Genomic DNA, 18420 nt, shown 5'->3' on the forward strand with positions numbered 1-18420 from the left:
TTTCCTTTTAGTCCTCTTTTTCTGGCATGAAGCAAGGGGAAAGGGGAGAGGAAAGGGGAATAGGAAAATTATTGCTGGCTCTCTGGGTGTTGAAAGCTGACTTTTCCTCTAGACTTGCTATGTCAGTTAAGGTCTCAGCAAGAGAACACACGCTATATCAAGCTGGTAATTTTTTTTAAGATTTTATTTATTCATTCATGAGAAACACACAGAGAGAGGCAGAGACACAGGCAGAGGGAGAAGCAGGCTCCATGCAGGGAGCCCAACGTGGGACTCGATCCGGGTCTCCAGGATCACGCCCTGGGCTGAAGGCGGCCCTAAACCGCTGAACCACCTAGGCTGCCCTCAAGCTGGTAATTTGAGGAAGATGTATCAAAAACCTTATTTATATAGGTGTGGACAAGGTTTGGGGAATCAACAAGGGATGGAACATAGCAACTGCAGGGAGCCCACCCATATCCAGGGCTGAAGGAGCAAGTGAGGGAGTGGTTCCTGGACCCTGAGAGGCATCTTCATATAGAAGAAGGCTGCCTGACAAGAGCTGTGATCTTCAAAAGAGTAACATACTCAGCTTACAGCAACTCCTCAGAATAGCAGTAAGAAAATAAATACCTTAACCTTACTTTCCTCTCACCCTTTTATTCCACTCATTGTCCAAATCCATAGGAAAGCAGAGAACAAGGGAATATTTACTCATATGAAATCTGGAATATAGGGGCAGAGGGTATGGTGACAGGGGTGATGAGTAAATCTGGAGGGGCAAATGGAAAAACCAGGCACAGGTGGTTTTGTGAGTTCCTTGGAGGTCCAAATTTTACTTGCTATTCCCTTGATGTGACGGGTAGTTTCTCCCACAGCTGACAGCCTATCCTCAAAATCTAGCAGTTTCTATAACTTTTTATTTACTAATCTAGGCAATGATCTTGGGCAAAAACCAAGATTATCCTGGCCTAGTTGTCTCTTGCATGAGGCTTATACCTGGAATACCGAAAATGTTCAGACACTGGAATTCATTCACCTCTTCTATTTATTCATCAGCAACTAGCCAGCCACCTCTCATCAGGCAGATTTCTCAAGATAGAATTTATACTTGCCCACTGAATCTCAGCTGCCAGGGACTCATACCATACTTTCTAAAGGGTCCCACTGAAGTCTCTTTTACCATGCTCTTACCAAAGATGTAGGGAGGAGAATGGGGATCCTAGATTGGCTTTGTTTGTATAAATTCTTTCCATAAAATCTTCCCCTGTCTTCACACATTTTGGCCTTTATATCTTCATTATAGATTTGAGGTTTCAGAGTCATATAACTGGCTTTTAATTATTTCTTTTGAAAATCATTATCTTGGTCTGACATATCAGTGTGAAATTCCCTTATGTGCATCTTGGTGCTTTAATTAAAGCTAAATATTTTACATTAAAACAGAGGTGGAAAATTTCATATATTAGGTAGAGTGTGGAAGTAGAGGTGGGGGAGGAAGATAATATTTTTAAGTAGGAGTCATTGGTTCTTCTCAAGTTACACCATATAGATCAATATTTATTTTGACTGCATATAAGTTAATCCTGTTTATGAGATTTTTTTCTCTCGAAGATGTATGCACAAATCAAGTTTTATAACAAAAAATATTTTCAATAGGCTAAGAAGACTTGTTCTATTTATATTTTTGCAAAGAAATTTTAATTGTGAAGAAAATTATTACCTTCTAATGTATTTTGAAGGAAATTTTTTCATATGCTAAGTTTCTTTAAGGTGCAACCTATCTCTTTTTGTAATGTTTCAAGTTTTTATTTAAATTATGGTTAGTAACATATAGTGTTATGTTAGTTCCAGGAGCAGAATCCAGTGGTTCATTAGTTATATACAATACCCAGTGCTCAGGATCCCTGGGTGGTGCAGCGGTTTGGCGCCTGCCTTTGGCCCAGGGCGTGATCCTGGAGGCCCGGGATCGAATCCCACGTCGGGCTCCCGGTGCATGGTGCCTGCTTCTCCCTCTGCCTGTCTCTCTCTCTCTCTCTCTCTCTTTCTGACTATCATAAATAAATAAAAATTAAAAAAAAATACCCAGTGCTCATCACAAGTGTCCTCCTTAACGCCCGTCACCAACCTAGCCCATCTCCCACCTGCCCCCCTCCAGCTCCTCTTAGTTTGTTTTCTATAATTAAGAGTCTGTTTTATGGTTTTGCGTCTCTCTGTCTTTTTTTCTTTCCCTTGTGCTCATCTATTTTGTTTCTTAAATTTCAAATATGAGTGAAATAATGGTATTTGTCTTTCTCTGATTATTTTTTTTCACTTAGCATAACACATTGCAGTTCCATCCCTCTAGTTAAAGAGCAACCTATCTGTATTTAACTTTACTCTATGCCACAGAATCTGAGACTCTGTGACTTTATGAACCTTGGAAGTGCTAATTGAAGATAGCAATGAGAGAGTTATTTTAAATATTAAGAATAAATCTGTTGTATTTTTATTTTATAGTGTTAAAAATAAGTATGTCTACAAGGCAGTTAATGGTGAAAATGAAAATCATAATCTGAATGGTGGAAATCTATCTGGTCTATATTATGTATGAATGGGTTACAGAAAAACTTTGATAGCTGGTATTCTAAACAATACCCCTTACACAACGCTCTACTGTTCGCAGCATACACACCGCCACACTCCCCACCCCTACCCCTCAGCCAACCCCCCCACATTCTTTCGTGACACACACAATGCCTAGCAGCCAAGACCAACATACATGACTCGCCCAATCCCTCACCCCATTACCATCTCCCCTACCAATAACACAGGCGACCACACCCGATGGCCTCTCCCGTAAAGATAGGTAAAGTTGGTGGTGACGGGTGTAAGTTGGATTTGTACTGTGCAGTATCGTAGGGCAAGTAGTTTGAGATTTTTGAAGTATATCCGGTTGTTGTTGATATTTTGTTTGGGTTTTCTGAGATTGTCATAATGAATCATGGTATGGGTTATCTATTACTGCATACCCAAAATCTTACCTCGCAAGTGTAAACCCGAACCACGCGATGCCCCACCAAGTACATTGTCCTAGAGCCCCACATACTCCTCCCAGTACGATACCATGGAACAATAATTTCATTTCACTTGGCTAATACACGCACATGTCGTTGACTTGTTAGATTCTGCTACGTCGGCTCATAAGTCTGATCGCATCCGATCCTTGCCATTCACAAGTCCAGCCACAATCGACTCCCCATAAACACCCAATCACCATTCACTATTTCTCAGTCGATACCACTATTTTCACTATTCATTGTCTGCTTAACTGTATCGTTAGCCGGCTCCTTGAAGCTGGCTGCTGGGTCAAGTGTCACAAAATTAAAAAGATTTCTAGAATGAGCTAGATATTCTTCTAAAATATGCTAACAACTTCTGACAATGACTCAATAAAGGGATTTTGAGGCAACAATCACAGACCCTCCCTCCCAAGCACACCCCCAACCCCAACACCAGCCCAACTCTCCTCAGATCAATATGCCACTCATTACAAAAAAAAATGTTCAAACAAGTCCAGACATCCCCCACGAAAACCAAGGACTATAACTAGACCCAAGACCACAACCCATATAACAGCAGCCCCTAGTAACAACACCAAACAACTCACACAAACCAGTTCCAAAAGGATTATCTACATAATACATATCAAAAATATGAAAAAAATAAGCACCACCCACCCAACCAGTCTCCACACACTAACGGACCATCACGCTGGAAGCATTATCCGAACATAACAAACAAAACACATATCACACCGAGTGAGGCTAAACAACCCCCCAACAATCTTCCAGTCCCAATATAAATAAAATTCAAAAATTCACGCAACAGACTTAAACCAATCACATTATCAGGCAGTGACCAGCTTGCACATTTTATGTACAAAAAAAATAAGAAATTCACTATAACCCCTAAAACAGGCATTACCTATCTTCATCCTATAGCTTAGGCTACTTAAGCAAACCATACAACCAAGCCCAGAAGTCCCAAATAACCAACTAACTATTCACCACCTCTAATGCCGCCCCACCCCCATGAACAACGATAACCAACCAAAAAATGGCAAAACAACCAATAGAAAAAAAAACACACCAAGTCAGTTGATAATAAAATGAACATCATGACCTCTGCGAACCAAAGAACCGAAACAATCAGCCCCGCTCATAATTCAATTACCCAGTTCACCTAAAAATATATAGAACAAAGCTCGCTCTTGCTCAAATGCTCTCTCTCTCTCCTCTCTCTCCATCTATTTTTTTTATCCTCTTCGCTCGCCCAGCATACACCCCATTTCTGAGCCTTGAGCCCACACCTATCTCCCCCCCCCAAGACCTGAGCCAAAGGCCACCTAACCCACTGAGCCACCCAGGTGGCCCAAGCACAGATATTATTTTAATCTGTTTATAAACCAATACCACAACTGACTGATTTAATCAGTCTTGACTGTGATTAGGAAGATTTCTTATTTCTTTGTTTTAAACCATTAGTCCCCAAAGCTATGATTTATGCAAACAGAAACAACAAAGAATGCACACATTCACAGACACATAGACAAAACCTGTGAAACTGACAGGTTTTCTATTACTCTGTTATGTCAAAGATGTTATAAAAATAAAAAATATTGTACCATGAAATAAAACCATCAGTTTATTAAAGAAATAACAAAAACCTTAATGTAAAAAAATGGAAATACTCTCAGATTAAAAGACAGCTCATATGGTTAAATAACTAATAATGTATTATTGCATTTTTACCTCATGAGTTCTGAGATGAGTATTTAGAAACCATTAACATACACAATATTTTTAATCCTGCCCTGAACCTAAGTAAAACCTTCAATTTTGAATATATTCCCTTCATTTAATAGTAATCATTGCATGATTTATAGGAACAGTCGCTGACCTAGGAGCTGGCAAGATCTGAAACCCATTAGAACAGGGGTCACTGTTTAATGCTGAGTCACTGAAATTAATAAACTCTATCTTTTCAGTTTCTCCCTATTAAGAACAGTGTCAGTTCTACAGTTTGCTGGGCTTGAATAGAGGGCAAGAAACTCTCGCAGGAAGAGACGGGACATGGGAGACAGGGATTGAGTGAGGCATGTTGTCACAAAACAGAATAGCTTGAGGTGGAAACAGTGAAAGAGTCAGTGGGAAATAAAGTCTGAGGTTTCTCCCAACTCTTCAATCTCTTGCAAAGTTACTTATTGGTCACTGGAATGGATGCATCATCACTTGCTCATATGTATGACTGATTTTCCATGACAAGATCTTTAAAAGAGAAGGCCATAGTTTATATCCATCCTTGAGATTTAAGATTTGTTAATAACATCACCAGTAAAACAATTTGAATTTAATAGTAATTTATTGTAGTACAAACCCATGACTATTCCTTTTTTTTTTATTTATTTATGATAGTCACAGAGAGAGAAAGAGAGAGAGAGAGGGGCAGAGGGAGAAGCAGGCTCCATGCACCGGGAGCCCGACGTGGGATTCGATCCCGGGTCTCCAGGATCGCACCCTGGGCCAAAGGCAGGCGCTAAACCACTGCGCCACCCAGGGATCCCCATGACTATTCCTTTTGTAGTTGGTGTGTGTCAGTTGAATTCCTGCAGTGTAGCAGAAGCATCTCTGATCCAAGGACACATGCAACTAGAGGCAATGTCATGTTCTTAGTACTTGGCTAGATATGTACTAGACTCTACGTGGACACAGAACTCCAGCACCACACACTCTTAGAGTTGGGGTAGGGGGTTGGTGGGTAGGGACAGGGGTGTGGGGAGACTCTGGAGATCATTTAGAGCAATGGCCTCCATTTACAAATGCAGAGACTGAGGACCCAGGGAGTTGATTTCAGATCTCCCATTTTCTGATCCACAGATTGGATTTCATCCTCATAAACAAGATTACATTATACCTTCCTGTAGGGAATAATGACAATAATCTGTGAAGAAAAACACCAACTGAATAGAATATCTAACAGCTATTAGGGCAAAGATTAACTACTTTTGTTCAAATATAAATACGAATTTTATTAATAAAACTGAGTATTACTTACTATCAATCAAAGTATAGTTAACTACTTTTGCATTTATTTATCTACAGCCATTAGAAGGGTGCCCAACATTGTAGTGGATACTAAGATTACAGAGTGAAAACTTGACAGTTTAAAAGATGAGGAAGAGTATAAAAGGTAACAAAACATTTTGCAAGGGTTATCATTGAAATATGCAGGAAAACTGTGCAAAGACAAATGAAAGGGTTTTTAATGTCTTATTTTTTATGGAGGAAAGTCAGAAAAGATGATATAGAAGATGAAGTGCTTAAACTGAATCTTGCTTGAGTCATGAAGTAAGAATTCTGAACAAGAAGAAATCAGAACAGGCCACCTGGGTGGCTCAGTGGGTTAAGCATCTGCCTTCAGCTCGGGTCATGATCTCTGGGGTCCTGGGGTTGAGTGAGCCCTGCCTTGAGGGGTAGGGGTGAGTGTGTGGGGGGGGTCTCTACTCAGCAGGGAGCCTGCTTCTCCCTCTGCCTTTCTCCCTCTGCTTGTGCTCTCTATTTATAAATAAATAAAATCTTTTTTAAAAAAAGAGAGATCAGAACATTCCAGGATAAAGGTTTAGTGTTTGGAAAACTGTAGGGAAATCAGCCAGCAGGTATAGTTTGGAAAATTCAAGTGTTGGTAACAATGGTGACAATATCGATAAGTATAATAATAACTGCTAGCATTTCTTGAGCCCTTATTATTGCCAGAACTTGCATATCCTTCATATTTATTATTTTTATCCTTCATCTTTAATTCCTTATAATAACTCTATAATATAATTGCTCTATTATCTCCATTTTTATAGGTAAGAAAATTAAGATTTGGAGAAATTAAGTAATTTGGCTAAGGATACATACCTGTCAAATGATAGAGCACAGATTCAAACACGATTTTAACTGTCTCCACAAACTTCTATATTATTCTGCTCATTATTTTTAAGAAATACACATATAATTTACATAAAATATTAATTTGGGTTTAAGTTACAGCTCATTCAAGTCGTTACAGTATGGTGCATAAAGCCTCAGATTAGACTCAGCTCAATTTGATCTTACCACTTATTGCATTTCCTCCTGGGGTAAGATATTTAAATTTACTGAACTTCAGTGTCTTCGTATGCAAATGTGTGAACAGTTATTGCATATGGCATTTAAAACAATAAATGTGAAGTACTTAGCTGTGGTAGATATTTGACAATGTGGGTTTCCTCTCACTGACTCTGATCCTCCTCAGCAGGCATTTGCTTGGGGCAGAGTCTTACTTCCCTAACAGTATAGAAGTTCAAGACACTTGCAGTCTTTAACCTATTTTCTTGATAAAGTTATTTTTAAAAACCTCATTTCAAGTCTCGACATTAATTTTTATTTGTTTTAGTTTTAGTTTTATAGCACAGACTTTGTTTCAGAAATATTTTTTTAGTATACCCTGTCAGGATATTTTCCTGACATGCCATTCAGTATAGTGGCATTCTAGAATAGATTTTATTTTTTTTTTATGCTTGTCTGTTTGTATGTCTTTCATGCCTGAAAAATGTAGACTAGAATCTGTGCTTCTGCTAAGTGTTAAGTATGAAATATTTTTAAAGCTATTTTCTGCAGAGAAGAACTAATTTAAGGACATCATATTTCATCTTTACCATGAAATGAAAATTTCCTATTTAAAGAGAAATGTGTCATTTTAAAAGGTTGAATATGATGGCACACATTTTAAAAATTAAAAATAAATAAAAAACAACAACAAAAACATTTTTCTTGCTGTTTAAATTCCATACAGATTTCCTCTCTACACTGATAACATTTTCATTTGATTATGAATTAGATAAATTTTCATTTGCTTTAAACCTTATCCCTTAGGATTTGAAGTTTCATAGTTCTTTTGAGGTCAACATCATGACCTTCGTAGTTCAAATGTTTCCTTTTATTTGTACCATTACAGATTTATATTATGCATATGTTCCCAACACATTTTTAACAGTTGCTTATGCGAAAACTTGGACAAAAGAAGTAATATGTTATCCTATAATTCTTCTTTTTTAAAGAATATGGCCCTATCACAGAATTTTAAGTTAGAAAGGAATAAAGGAACAATGGGGACAAATCTTCCTTCGATGGGTATGGAAACTAAGGCCCAGCAATGTTATGGAATTTGCCAAAGATTACCTCTATCCAGTCTTTCTTTTTTTTTTTTTTTTTATAAATTAATTTTTATTGGTGTTCAATTTACCAACATACAGAATAACACCCAGTGCTCATCCCGTCAAGTGTACCCCTCAGTGCCCGTCACCCATTCACCCCCACCCCCTACCCTCCTCCCCCTCCACCACCCCTAGTTCATTTTCCAGAGTTAGAAGTCTTTATGTTCTGTCTCCCTTTCTGATATTTCTCACACATTTCTTCTCCCTTCCCTTATATTCCCTTTCGCTATTATTCATATTCCCCAAATGAATGAGAACATACACCGTTTGTCCTTCTCCGGTTACTGTGGCCAAGTTCAAAAAGGGTGTTGCCTGAGTTCTCCTCTGGGATTTTGATGGAATCTTGTCTCACATTTAGATCTTTCATCTATTTTGAGTTTATCTTTGTGTATGGTGCAAGAGAGTGGTCCAGTTTCATTCTTCTGCATGTGGATGTCCAATTTTCCCAGCACCATTTATTGAAGAGACTGTCTTTCTTCTAGTGGATCGTCTTTCCTCCTTTATCGTATATTAGTTGACCATAAAGTTCAGGGTCCACTTCTGGGTTCTCTGTTCTGTTCCATTGATCTATATGTCTGTTTTTGTGCCAGTACCACACTGTCTTGATGAACACAGCTTTGTAGTACAACCTGAAATCTGGCATTGTGATGCCCCCAGATATGGTTTTCTTTTTTTAAAATTCCCCTGGCTGTTTGGGGTCTTTTCTGATTCCACACAAATCTTAAAATAATTTGTTCTAAGTCTCTGAAGAAAGTCCATGGTATTTTGATAGGGATTGCATTATACGTGTAAATTGCCCTGGGTAACATTGACATTTTCACAATATTAATTCTGCCAATCCATGAGCATGGAATATTTTTCCATCTCTTTGTGTCTTCCTCAATTTCTTTCAGAAGTGTTCTGTAGTTTTTAGGGTATATTTTGAGAACCATTTGAATGGTAAATGGTTCTCCAACCTTTTATTTTCAGGTTGTAGGTGTCCTTCTGTCTAAAATGAGTCTCTTGTAGACAGCAAATAGATGGGTCCTGTTTTTTTATCCAGTCTGAAACTCTGCGCCTTTTGATGGGGTCATTAAGCCCATTCACGTTCAGAGTTACTTGAACTTCTTCTTAAAGGGGAGTTTTAAGAGTCCCCCTTAAAATTTCTTGCAGAGCTGGTTTGGAGGTCACATATTCTTTCAGTTCCTGCCTGTCTTGGAAGCTCTTTATCTCTCCTTCCATTTTGAATGAGAGCCTTGCTGGATAAAGTATTCTTGGTTGCATGTTCTTCTCATTTAGGACCCTGAATATATCCTGCCAGCCCTTTCTGGCCTGCCACGTCTCTGTGGAGAGGTCTGCTGTTACCCTAATATTCCTCCCCATGAAAGTCAGGGACTTCTTGTCTCTTGCTGCTTTAAGGATCTTCTCTTTATCTTTGGAATTTGCAAGCTTCACTATTAGATGTCGAGGTGTTGAACGGTTTTTATTGATTTTAGGGGGGATCTCTCTATTTCCTGGATCTGAATGCCTGTTTCCCTTCCCAGATTGGGAAAGTTTTCAGCTAGGATTTGTTCAAATACATATTCTGGCCCTCTGGCCCTTTCGGCGCCCTCGGGAACCCCAATTAAACGTAGGTTTTTCTTCCTTAGACTGTCATTTATTTGCCTTAATCTGTCTTCATGGTTCTTTAATTGTTTATCTCTTTTTTCCTCAGTTTCCCTCTTTGCCATTAACTTGTCTTCTATGTCACTCACTCGTTCTTCCACCTCGTTAACCCTCGTCGTTAGGACTTCTAGTTTGGATTGCATCTCATTCAATTGATTTTTAATTTCTGCCTGATTGGATCTAAATTCTGCAGTCATGAAGTCTCGTGAGTCCTTAATGCTTTTTTCTAGAGCCACCAGTAGCTGTAGAATAGTGCTTCTGAATTGGCTTTCTGACATTGAAGTGTAATCCAGATTTTGTAACTCTGTGGGAAAGAGGGCTGTTTCTGATTCTTTCTTTTGAGTTGAGGTTTTCCTTCTAGTCATTTTGCTCAGTGCAGAGTGGCCAGAAACAAGTTGTATTGGAACACGGGGGAGTATCACTGGTCCGTCCAGCTGGTCTTCTGGGGAGGGGCCTGTTGCGCTGATTTTCAGGTGTTAGCACTTGGGGGAGCTGCTCTGCCCCTGCCTGCTGCAGGGCTCAGCGGGGATTGTTTACCCCGCCAGGCCCCAGGAGGAACAGCCGCAGTTGCTATGGCAACTCTGGAAGCCTGGATTCAGCCTCCGCAGGAACTACGGGGCTCGGGCTCTCGGCTCTCCATCTGCAGGGCCTGGAGGGTCCGGGGCGGGGCCGCTGATCTGCTCAGCTCGGGGCAGGAGCGTCCTCGCTGTCTCGGGCCCTCCCGGCCTCTGCCTGTCCCGGGGGAGGCCGGATCCTGGGCTGTGTCCCGGTGCCCTGTGCTCGGGGCCCTGCGCTGTGGGATTCGCGCTCCCGCCCCGCAGCTCCCTCCCTGGAGCCGCTCCCGAGCCCCTCCGAGCTGCTCCGGTCGGTCCCTCCGTGCGCGCTGCAGCCTTTAGGGAGCTCAGCGCACTCTCCCGGGGCGCAGGTGCCTGTTAGTGTCCCCGGTAGCCTGAGGGCATCCCCGCCCTCCGGGGTCCTGCTCCAACTCCCTGCGAGCCCCTTTCCGCCCGCCCGGGAAGGTTGGTGCAGCTCCTGCTCCTCCGGGACGGGGCTCTCCTGTCCTGGGGACACTCGCCCCGGCCTCAGCCCGGCTCCTCGCGGGCCCCTCCCCCTCTGAGGCCTTTTGTTTCTTTATTTCTTTTTCCCCGTCTTCCTACCTTGATAGAAGCGCGGACTCTTCTCACTGTAGCATTCCAGCTGGTCTCTCTTTACATCTCAGGCCGAATTCGTAAATTTTCAGGATGGTTTGAAGGTTATCTAGGTAATTTGTTGGGGACAGGTGATTTGGGGACCCTCCTCTTCCGCCATCTTGCCCCTCCCCCCATCCAGTCTTTCTTTTCTCTATTTATTCAACAAATAACTTTTGAGCTTCTGCTATGTGCAAAGCCCTGTAATAAATGCCATGAGGGACAAATTGTGTGTGAGAAGTTTCTGTCTCTCAAGGATCATACAGTATGCTGAGAGAGATGCATGCAGGTAAGCCGGTAACCATAGGGCAAATACTAATAAAGTGAGCTCTTCACAAGCCCCTCAGCAATTCCAAAACTGATATCATCATCCTTGTATCAAGCTGGTTTTCCCTTTAAAGTGATCAATTAAAAAGCTCTTGGATGACTCAATGGTTGAGCATCTGCCTTCAGCTCAGGTCATGACCCTGGGGTCTTAGGATTGAGTTCTGCATGGGGCTCCCCATGAGAAGCCTGCTTCTCCCTCTGCCCATGTCTCTGCCTCTCTTTGTGTCTCTCATGAATGAGTAAATAAATTAAAATATTTTAAAAATAAATAAATAAATAAATAAATAAATAAATAAATAAATAAATAAAATGATTGAACACTGTTCCACCAGTCATCATTCCTGGAAACCTGCACACGAGCCTATGTTGTCCTCTTTTCTTTGGCCACCCTGAGCCTCTGCCAGTCATCAGCCTCCCCACTTTACTCAGAGTCCTTAGATCTATTGATTTTCTTCATTTGACTGCCAACACATTAATTTTAACACTTTTTGTCTTTCTGTGCACTATTGCTTCAAGTAACTCCTCTGTTAGTCTCTGTTCTTAATATCCTTCAGTACATTGTACAGACTCCAGCCAGGCTGATGTATTTGAATAACAGTCTGTCTGTGTCACTCCCTGGCTTAACCTCTATGGTACCCAGTGGTCTGTAGGATCAGCCTCATTTCTTTTTTTTTAAGATTTTATTTATTTATTCATTTATTTATTCATTTATTCATTCATTCATTTATGAGAGACACAGAGAGAGGCAGAGACATAGACAGAGGGAGAAGCAGACTCCCCACAAGGAGCCTGATGCAGGACTCGATCCCCGATCCTGGAATTACAACCTGAGTTAAAAGGCAGATGCTCAACCCCTGAGCCACCCAGGCATCCCAGATGAGCCTCATTTCTTAATGTGTCAACAACCTTTAGGATCTGGTGTTCTCTCAAACATTTTATACTAGTTACTCTTTAAAGACTTTTGCCTTGGCTCCATCTAACTGTTCCGTTAGAATGGTCTTCTCTTTCATCTTTGCATGGCTGACACCTACATATATTTCAATGTTCAAATGTTACCTCCTCAGGAATCTTTCCCTCATCCTTAGTGGAGTGTTGCAGAGATTACCCTGGATGCCTTTATTTAATACTGGGTTTATGTTTGTTTCTAACATGAGATGTGTACTCCTCAAAGGCAGGCATTAGATCTAGTGTATCATCATCATTAGTATGATGCCTGGTTATTAATAGATAATAAAAGATGTATTGAAATGATTGGATTATTTATTGAACACAGTATTATTTTTAAAAGTATAAACAGTATAAATAAGTATCATGGAAGTGAGTTATTAATTTCAACTGAGAAGCTAAAAAAAAAACTTCATGTAAAATTCAGTGATTTAGTGGAGTCTTGAAAGAAGTCCATAATGAGAGAAGTAGGGGATGAAAAGTGCAAAATGAGACTTTTCACATGGGAAAAGTTCCTGAGTTATGATGTATTGCATAGAAAATAAAGGGCTCATTAAGGTATCTCATTAATGATTGATGAGTAAATATGGGAGTAGATCATATGGGGCCTTGAATACCATGATAAAGAATTTGTTATTGTTTCCATCAACAATGGGAATATGTGAAGGGATTTGAAACAAAAAAGGAACAAAATTAGACCTTAAGTTTCTTTCTTTTCTTTAAAAATTTTATTTATTTATTTTAGGGTGGTAGAAATCACGAGGGGAGGGGTGGGGCAGAGGGAAAGGGAGGCGGAGAAGCAGACTTCCCGGATGAGCAGAGTGCAGGACGAGGGGCTTGATCTCACGTCCTGAGATCATGACCTGACCCAAAGGCAATCACTTAACCTGCTGAGCCACCCAGGGGCCCCTAGACCTTAAATTTCTTTACTAAACACCTTGAGGGTTGGGCTTTTTTGTTTGTTTCTTGCTCACTATTTTATTCTCAAATAAAATGTGACTTTCGTGAAAGTAGGAACTCATTATATATTTGAGTAAACAAATATGTGTTTTAGAACAGTACCGTCTGATATATCTTTCTGCAATGAGGAGAATTTTCTGTATCTGTGCTATACAATATAGTAGCCACTAGACACATGCAGCTATTGCTTGCTTTAAGGAACTGAAGAATTGAATTTTTAATGATATTTAATTTTAATTAATTTAAATTTAAAGAGCCACATGTGACCAGTGGCCGTTATGTTGGACAAACAATATAGAAAGTTTTCCCTAGCAGAGTCCCAACAGAAAACAGATGGAACACTCAAATTAGGATAATTCAAGGAGAATTTATTTATAAGGAGACTTTTTTTCCCAATGTGTGGGCAGCTTTAAGGGAACCACAAAAGAGAGTACAATTAACTGTGGTGTGACATGGGAGCCATGGTGAGACAGAATTGATCCATCAAGACTCATAGTTAAGATTATAAGCCTGAATCACATTGTGACAGTATTTACAATATGCAATACTTTTACTGAAATTTCATTGAATAGAATCTATGTTCAGAACTGTTCTTTTCAGTGAAGTGTCTCCTGACCGTTTATTTACTGATGAGGAATGTGATTGCTTTCCCTACATAGTGCTGATCTGTTCCGTGTTTTCTCAGCACTTTTCCCTCTGATACTCCACTGTAAGTGGTACCTTTTCCTTTTGCAGGGCTGGGCTAACTTCATGGGGGCTCCTGCCAAGGCTCCTTTAAGAAGCATCCTCTCCTCTAAGCACCTAGAATGTAGGCAGGCTCTGACTGTTATCTGTGGTTCTGTTTTAATATCCTGCCCTTTCCTTCCCTCACTTCAGCATACACAATTCACCTTCGGTCCTAGCCCATTGCTTGATGATTTGTTCAGGCTTTGAAAACAGAAGGAATGAAGGCTTTTAAGCAGGATGGGGCTATTTCTCCTTGCTTTATTTATTTTTATGCCATGCAAAAGGAATAAAGAGGCATAAAATGGCTTGACTGAATCCAATAAATCGGGATAAATAGAGCAAGGACCCAATAAAAACCTGGAGGTGAAAGAGAAGAAAGGTGGGGGTGGGGGGAGACAGGGAAGGAAGAAGGGGAAACTTTTTTTCTTCCTGTAGTGATAGGGACTGTTTGTTATTACCTAGAGAACAAAATGTCTTTGACCCAATGAAACATTTTAAACAGAGATTAAGCTCTGGGTCGAAATTAGGAAATCATCTTTATACTCTTTATTTTATCCCATCAGGTTGTCACCTCCTGTCATCCTTTATTAAAGTTTTGTATGCCACTGCTGCTTGCCCTGAGAAGGTTAACATCTTTTACTCATCTGATGAATCTCATCACAGAAGCTAGAGAGTTTTTATGGTCAACGCAACAGGAATCCCCTGTATTATTTCTGATGTCCTGTGTGAGGGACAGTGAGGGGGAGGTAGTTCTTCAGTCTGTTTCACTCCTGACCCCTTTTACTAGCTCTGCTTTCATGAAGTTGAAAGCGACAACCAAGAGCTACACTGCATGAAACTGGAGAATACAGGCTAGGATCTTGAGGTAAAATTAGAAACTGTCTTCCAGCCCATTGTGTGTCTGTTTATGACATTGCCTTCCATGGCTCTGCATGAACTTTTCATAATTCTCCACTGCTACCAGAGATAATGCTGGGTAGGAGCTGTGAAGGCAGCCACCACTTTCATCTGGGTAATTGCCACCATTGCTTTTATTGCTCTGACATCTAGAATTTTATTTGTCTCTATTTCTTCCTCCTTCTTCTCTCCACTTATTTCATTAGATACAGTCTCCATCATGTACACATCGCACAACTCATCTTCAAAAAGAAAAAGTGGTAAAAGACTTAGTAGTCCTCTATTGTTTTCCCCTAGGAGGCATCTAGAAATGTGTGCAGCCAATATTATTGGAATTTAGTAGGCGGGGACCCATGGATGCCATAGTGTATAAAGTGGTCTCAAATGATGGTGATTTTTTTTTCCATCTTAAATATCAGTAACATTGTTGCTAAGAAAACCTCCCTGTAACTGAGGTTAGGTGGGTATCAGCGACCTCAGCTAATAGAGGATTTTAGCTGTGCCTTGATAGGTAAATGCTAAAATCTCCTCAAGAATCAAGTATGACACCTTCCTGGCATTTTCTAGGCCCCTAATAAAACTATGTTGTGTGTGTGTGTGTGTGTGTGTGTGTGTGTGTGTGTTTTTAAGATTCCATTTATTTATTTGAGAGAAAAAGAGACAGAGGACAGCAGCAGGGGGGAGGGGTAGAGGGAGAGGGAGAAACAGAGGGTGGATCTCAGGACCCCAGGATCATGAACTAAGCAGTTGCTTAACAGATTGGGCCATCCAGGCACCCTTGTTGTGTTTTAAATCAAGTTGTTCACTTATAAACTAGTTGATACCATTCAATAAGTCCTCTGCAAGTTACTTCAGGAATAGAAAAAAAAAAAGCTATGCTTGTCAATATCAAGATTCTAAGAGTATTCTAGGAGTGATGAGTGTATTGGGAAATTTTCAAAATACTATTGGAACAAGGACAGGTGAGAGTTTACTCGAGGAGAGTTGGTGAGGGGAACTCTTTGTGGAAAACATTGAGGGACAGGATTTTAGAAGGAGGTAATTTTGTAGACACTCACTGAAGTCAAGAGTACATTATATATAAGAACTTGGGAGAAGAGATAGACATGTAGAGGAGTATTGTTACTGGGAAGGATAGTACTTGAGAAAATGTGACAGAAAACAGGACTACACAGGTTGAGATAGGGTATAAATGGTCTTATACTTCTTGTAAAGAAGTCTTCCCACTTGAAGGTAGGGATTTATGTGTGAATGTAGTCATTGGGCATAGTGTATGGCATGCTGCCTAATGGTCGATACTGTCTCAATTTCCTTCTTCATGGAGTCTGTGTTGTAAACTTACTAGTTATTAGCTGCTTACACTTACTTTCCTGATTTTCAAGGTCTCCTCTCAGGAGCCCTTTTCAGTTTATTAATTTAAATGGTAGCAATTTTCTTAGAGGTGAATCGCATAATGATTTTTTTCAATCTTTTTTAGAGAAGATAGCACTGAAAAAAGTATGATTAGATTCAATTCAGTTGTCTCCCACAAAAGTAATATGTAGAAAACACCATCCAAGGTGACTCTCTGTGTGCTTAATAGATAGCCTAAAGATTTAGGTTAAGGGTATAACAGAGAACTGTTCTGCTTAAAGAATGAAAAGGTGTTGCACAAATTATCTTAAAGAGCCAAAAACAGCGTCCAGTTCCTACTTGAAACAATTTGTTCTTGGAATATTGTCAGCTAAAATTGTGGTCAACTTTTGCAAATTGTATGAATTTGCACTGCATATTTTATTTAGTGTTTAGCAAAACTCCAATATGGCTCTGCATAACTTACAAAATACACCATGAAAATGACTTCAGAAACTCCCACAGAAGTTGACAAATTGGGCATCTAATGCTTTTAAGCTAATTGCGTGCTTAGAGGTTATAGAGTCCACTTGTTAAGAATGAATATCAGAGTTTCTTGGAGAGAATGCTCTGCCGACTGCCACACTGAATGCAACCCAGCCCTGTATCAGAAATATTGCAGAAGCTTAAAGAAGAAAATAATGTGAGCTTTAATCACCATTCTACTTAGTCTTAAGTGAAGTGCTCATGAATCATATGCAATATCATAGCAGTTTTGAAACCTATTCTTGAATTTTCAAGCTGTTATTTTCAGGAAATCTAGAAAGCAAATTGCTAAGTGATAAAGAGTAATCTGATACCATTGCTTATGCCATTTTTTTTCCTTTGCAGGCTGGAAAAAAGGAAAGGAGTAATACCCTGAATATTGCAATAGACAACATGTGCAAGAAGACAAGAGACCTACGCAGACAGGTGAGGGAATACAGAGGCGTGGAGACAGAAGCACCATACGAGATAAATTTTTTTCCACTGCTAGAATATTTACTTCTTGTTTTTGTCCTTTTTCAACTAATTTAGAACACAAAAGAACAACAGTAAATATATACCTTCCATGTTTACATTACATACATCATACATTTGTGGCAAATGTAAAGTAGAAGAAAGAGAGTGTGACTTAATATCAGGCAGACCTGGACACCTGGGTGGCTCAGTGGTTGAGCATCTGCCTTCGGCTCAGGGCGTGATCCCAGGGTCCTGGGATCGAGTGCCCGCATCAGGCTCCCCTTAGGGAGCCGGCTTCTCCTTCTGCCTGTGTCTCTGTCTCTCTCTGTGTGTCTTTCATGAATAAATAAATAAAATCTTAAAAAAAAAAGAAACTTAGCTTGTCATCCATATGCTTAAGGCAAACAGGTAATCAGAGATGTACCAATTTGCCCTTTCAGTTCTTTTCAAATGATTCAAAAATTAGTTGCTGTTAAAGCTCAGACTACTTTGTGATCTTAGGTCACCAGGAACACAGGATTAGGGAGGATTTCATTAAATAATTTAGAAGTCCAGTATTATGCCACAAGTTATTTTTTTTTCCCCAGAACTATGAAGACCTAGCTATTTTCAGAAACCTTTGCTTTCCATTATTTTCCAACTATATAATAACCAAAGTTCTTTTTCTTGCACAACTTGAACTTGGTCACCATTAACTCATAAAAGAAAGGCAAAAGATTTTCAACCATAAGCTTTTAATACAATATATTATTGTAGTTTAATGGGAGATTTAGTAAAATAGCCTGAGCAACCTTTTAATTCAGAAGTAGATTTGGAAATGGAATAAATAGGGATCCCTCAGTCCGTTAATATTAGCTGTAAAAAAAAAAACAAACAAACAAACAAACAAACAAAAAAAACCACAATTTTGAGGGCTGGGGAAATTCCAATTTCTCAACTTTATGGCCTTAATGTGAATTCTATTTCTATTGTCAGCACTTAGAATCATGGGATGTGAGAGTTGGAAAGAACATAGCTCAACTTGTGTTATAATGCAGATGAGAAAGCAGGCCTGTGTGGTGAGGTAACCAGCCTAAGGAGGAAGCAGCATCAAACCCATACAAGGTCATAACCTACACTCAAACTTACCCCAAGGGCCAT

At 39.9% G+C, this 18420-nt stretch overlaps 1 protein-coding gene across 4 annotated transcripts in view; it reads left to right on the forward strand.

The window, feature by feature from the left end:
• Nucleotides 1-18420, forward strand: part of CTNNA3 (catenin alpha 3) — a 1663516-nt gene that overhangs the window by 833589 nt on the left and 811507 nt on the right. For all 4 annotated transcript variants that reach the window (XM_055308926.1, XM_055308927.1, XM_055308929.1 and 1 more), the window contains one exon: nt 17170-17250. In XM_055308926.1, coding sequence (XP_055164901.1) covers nt 17170-17250 — 81 coding nt within the window. The remainder of the gene's footprint in view (nt 1-17169; nt 17251-18420) is intronic.

This window comes from Nyctereutes procyonoides, unplaced genomic scaffold, assembly GCF_905146905.1.
Source record: "Nyctereutes procyonoides isolate TBG_1078 unplaced genomic scaffold, NYPRO_anot_genome, whole genome shotgun sequence".
NCBI lineage: Eukaryota > Metazoa > Chordata > Mammalia > Carnivora > Canidae > Nyctereutes > Nyctereutes procyonoides.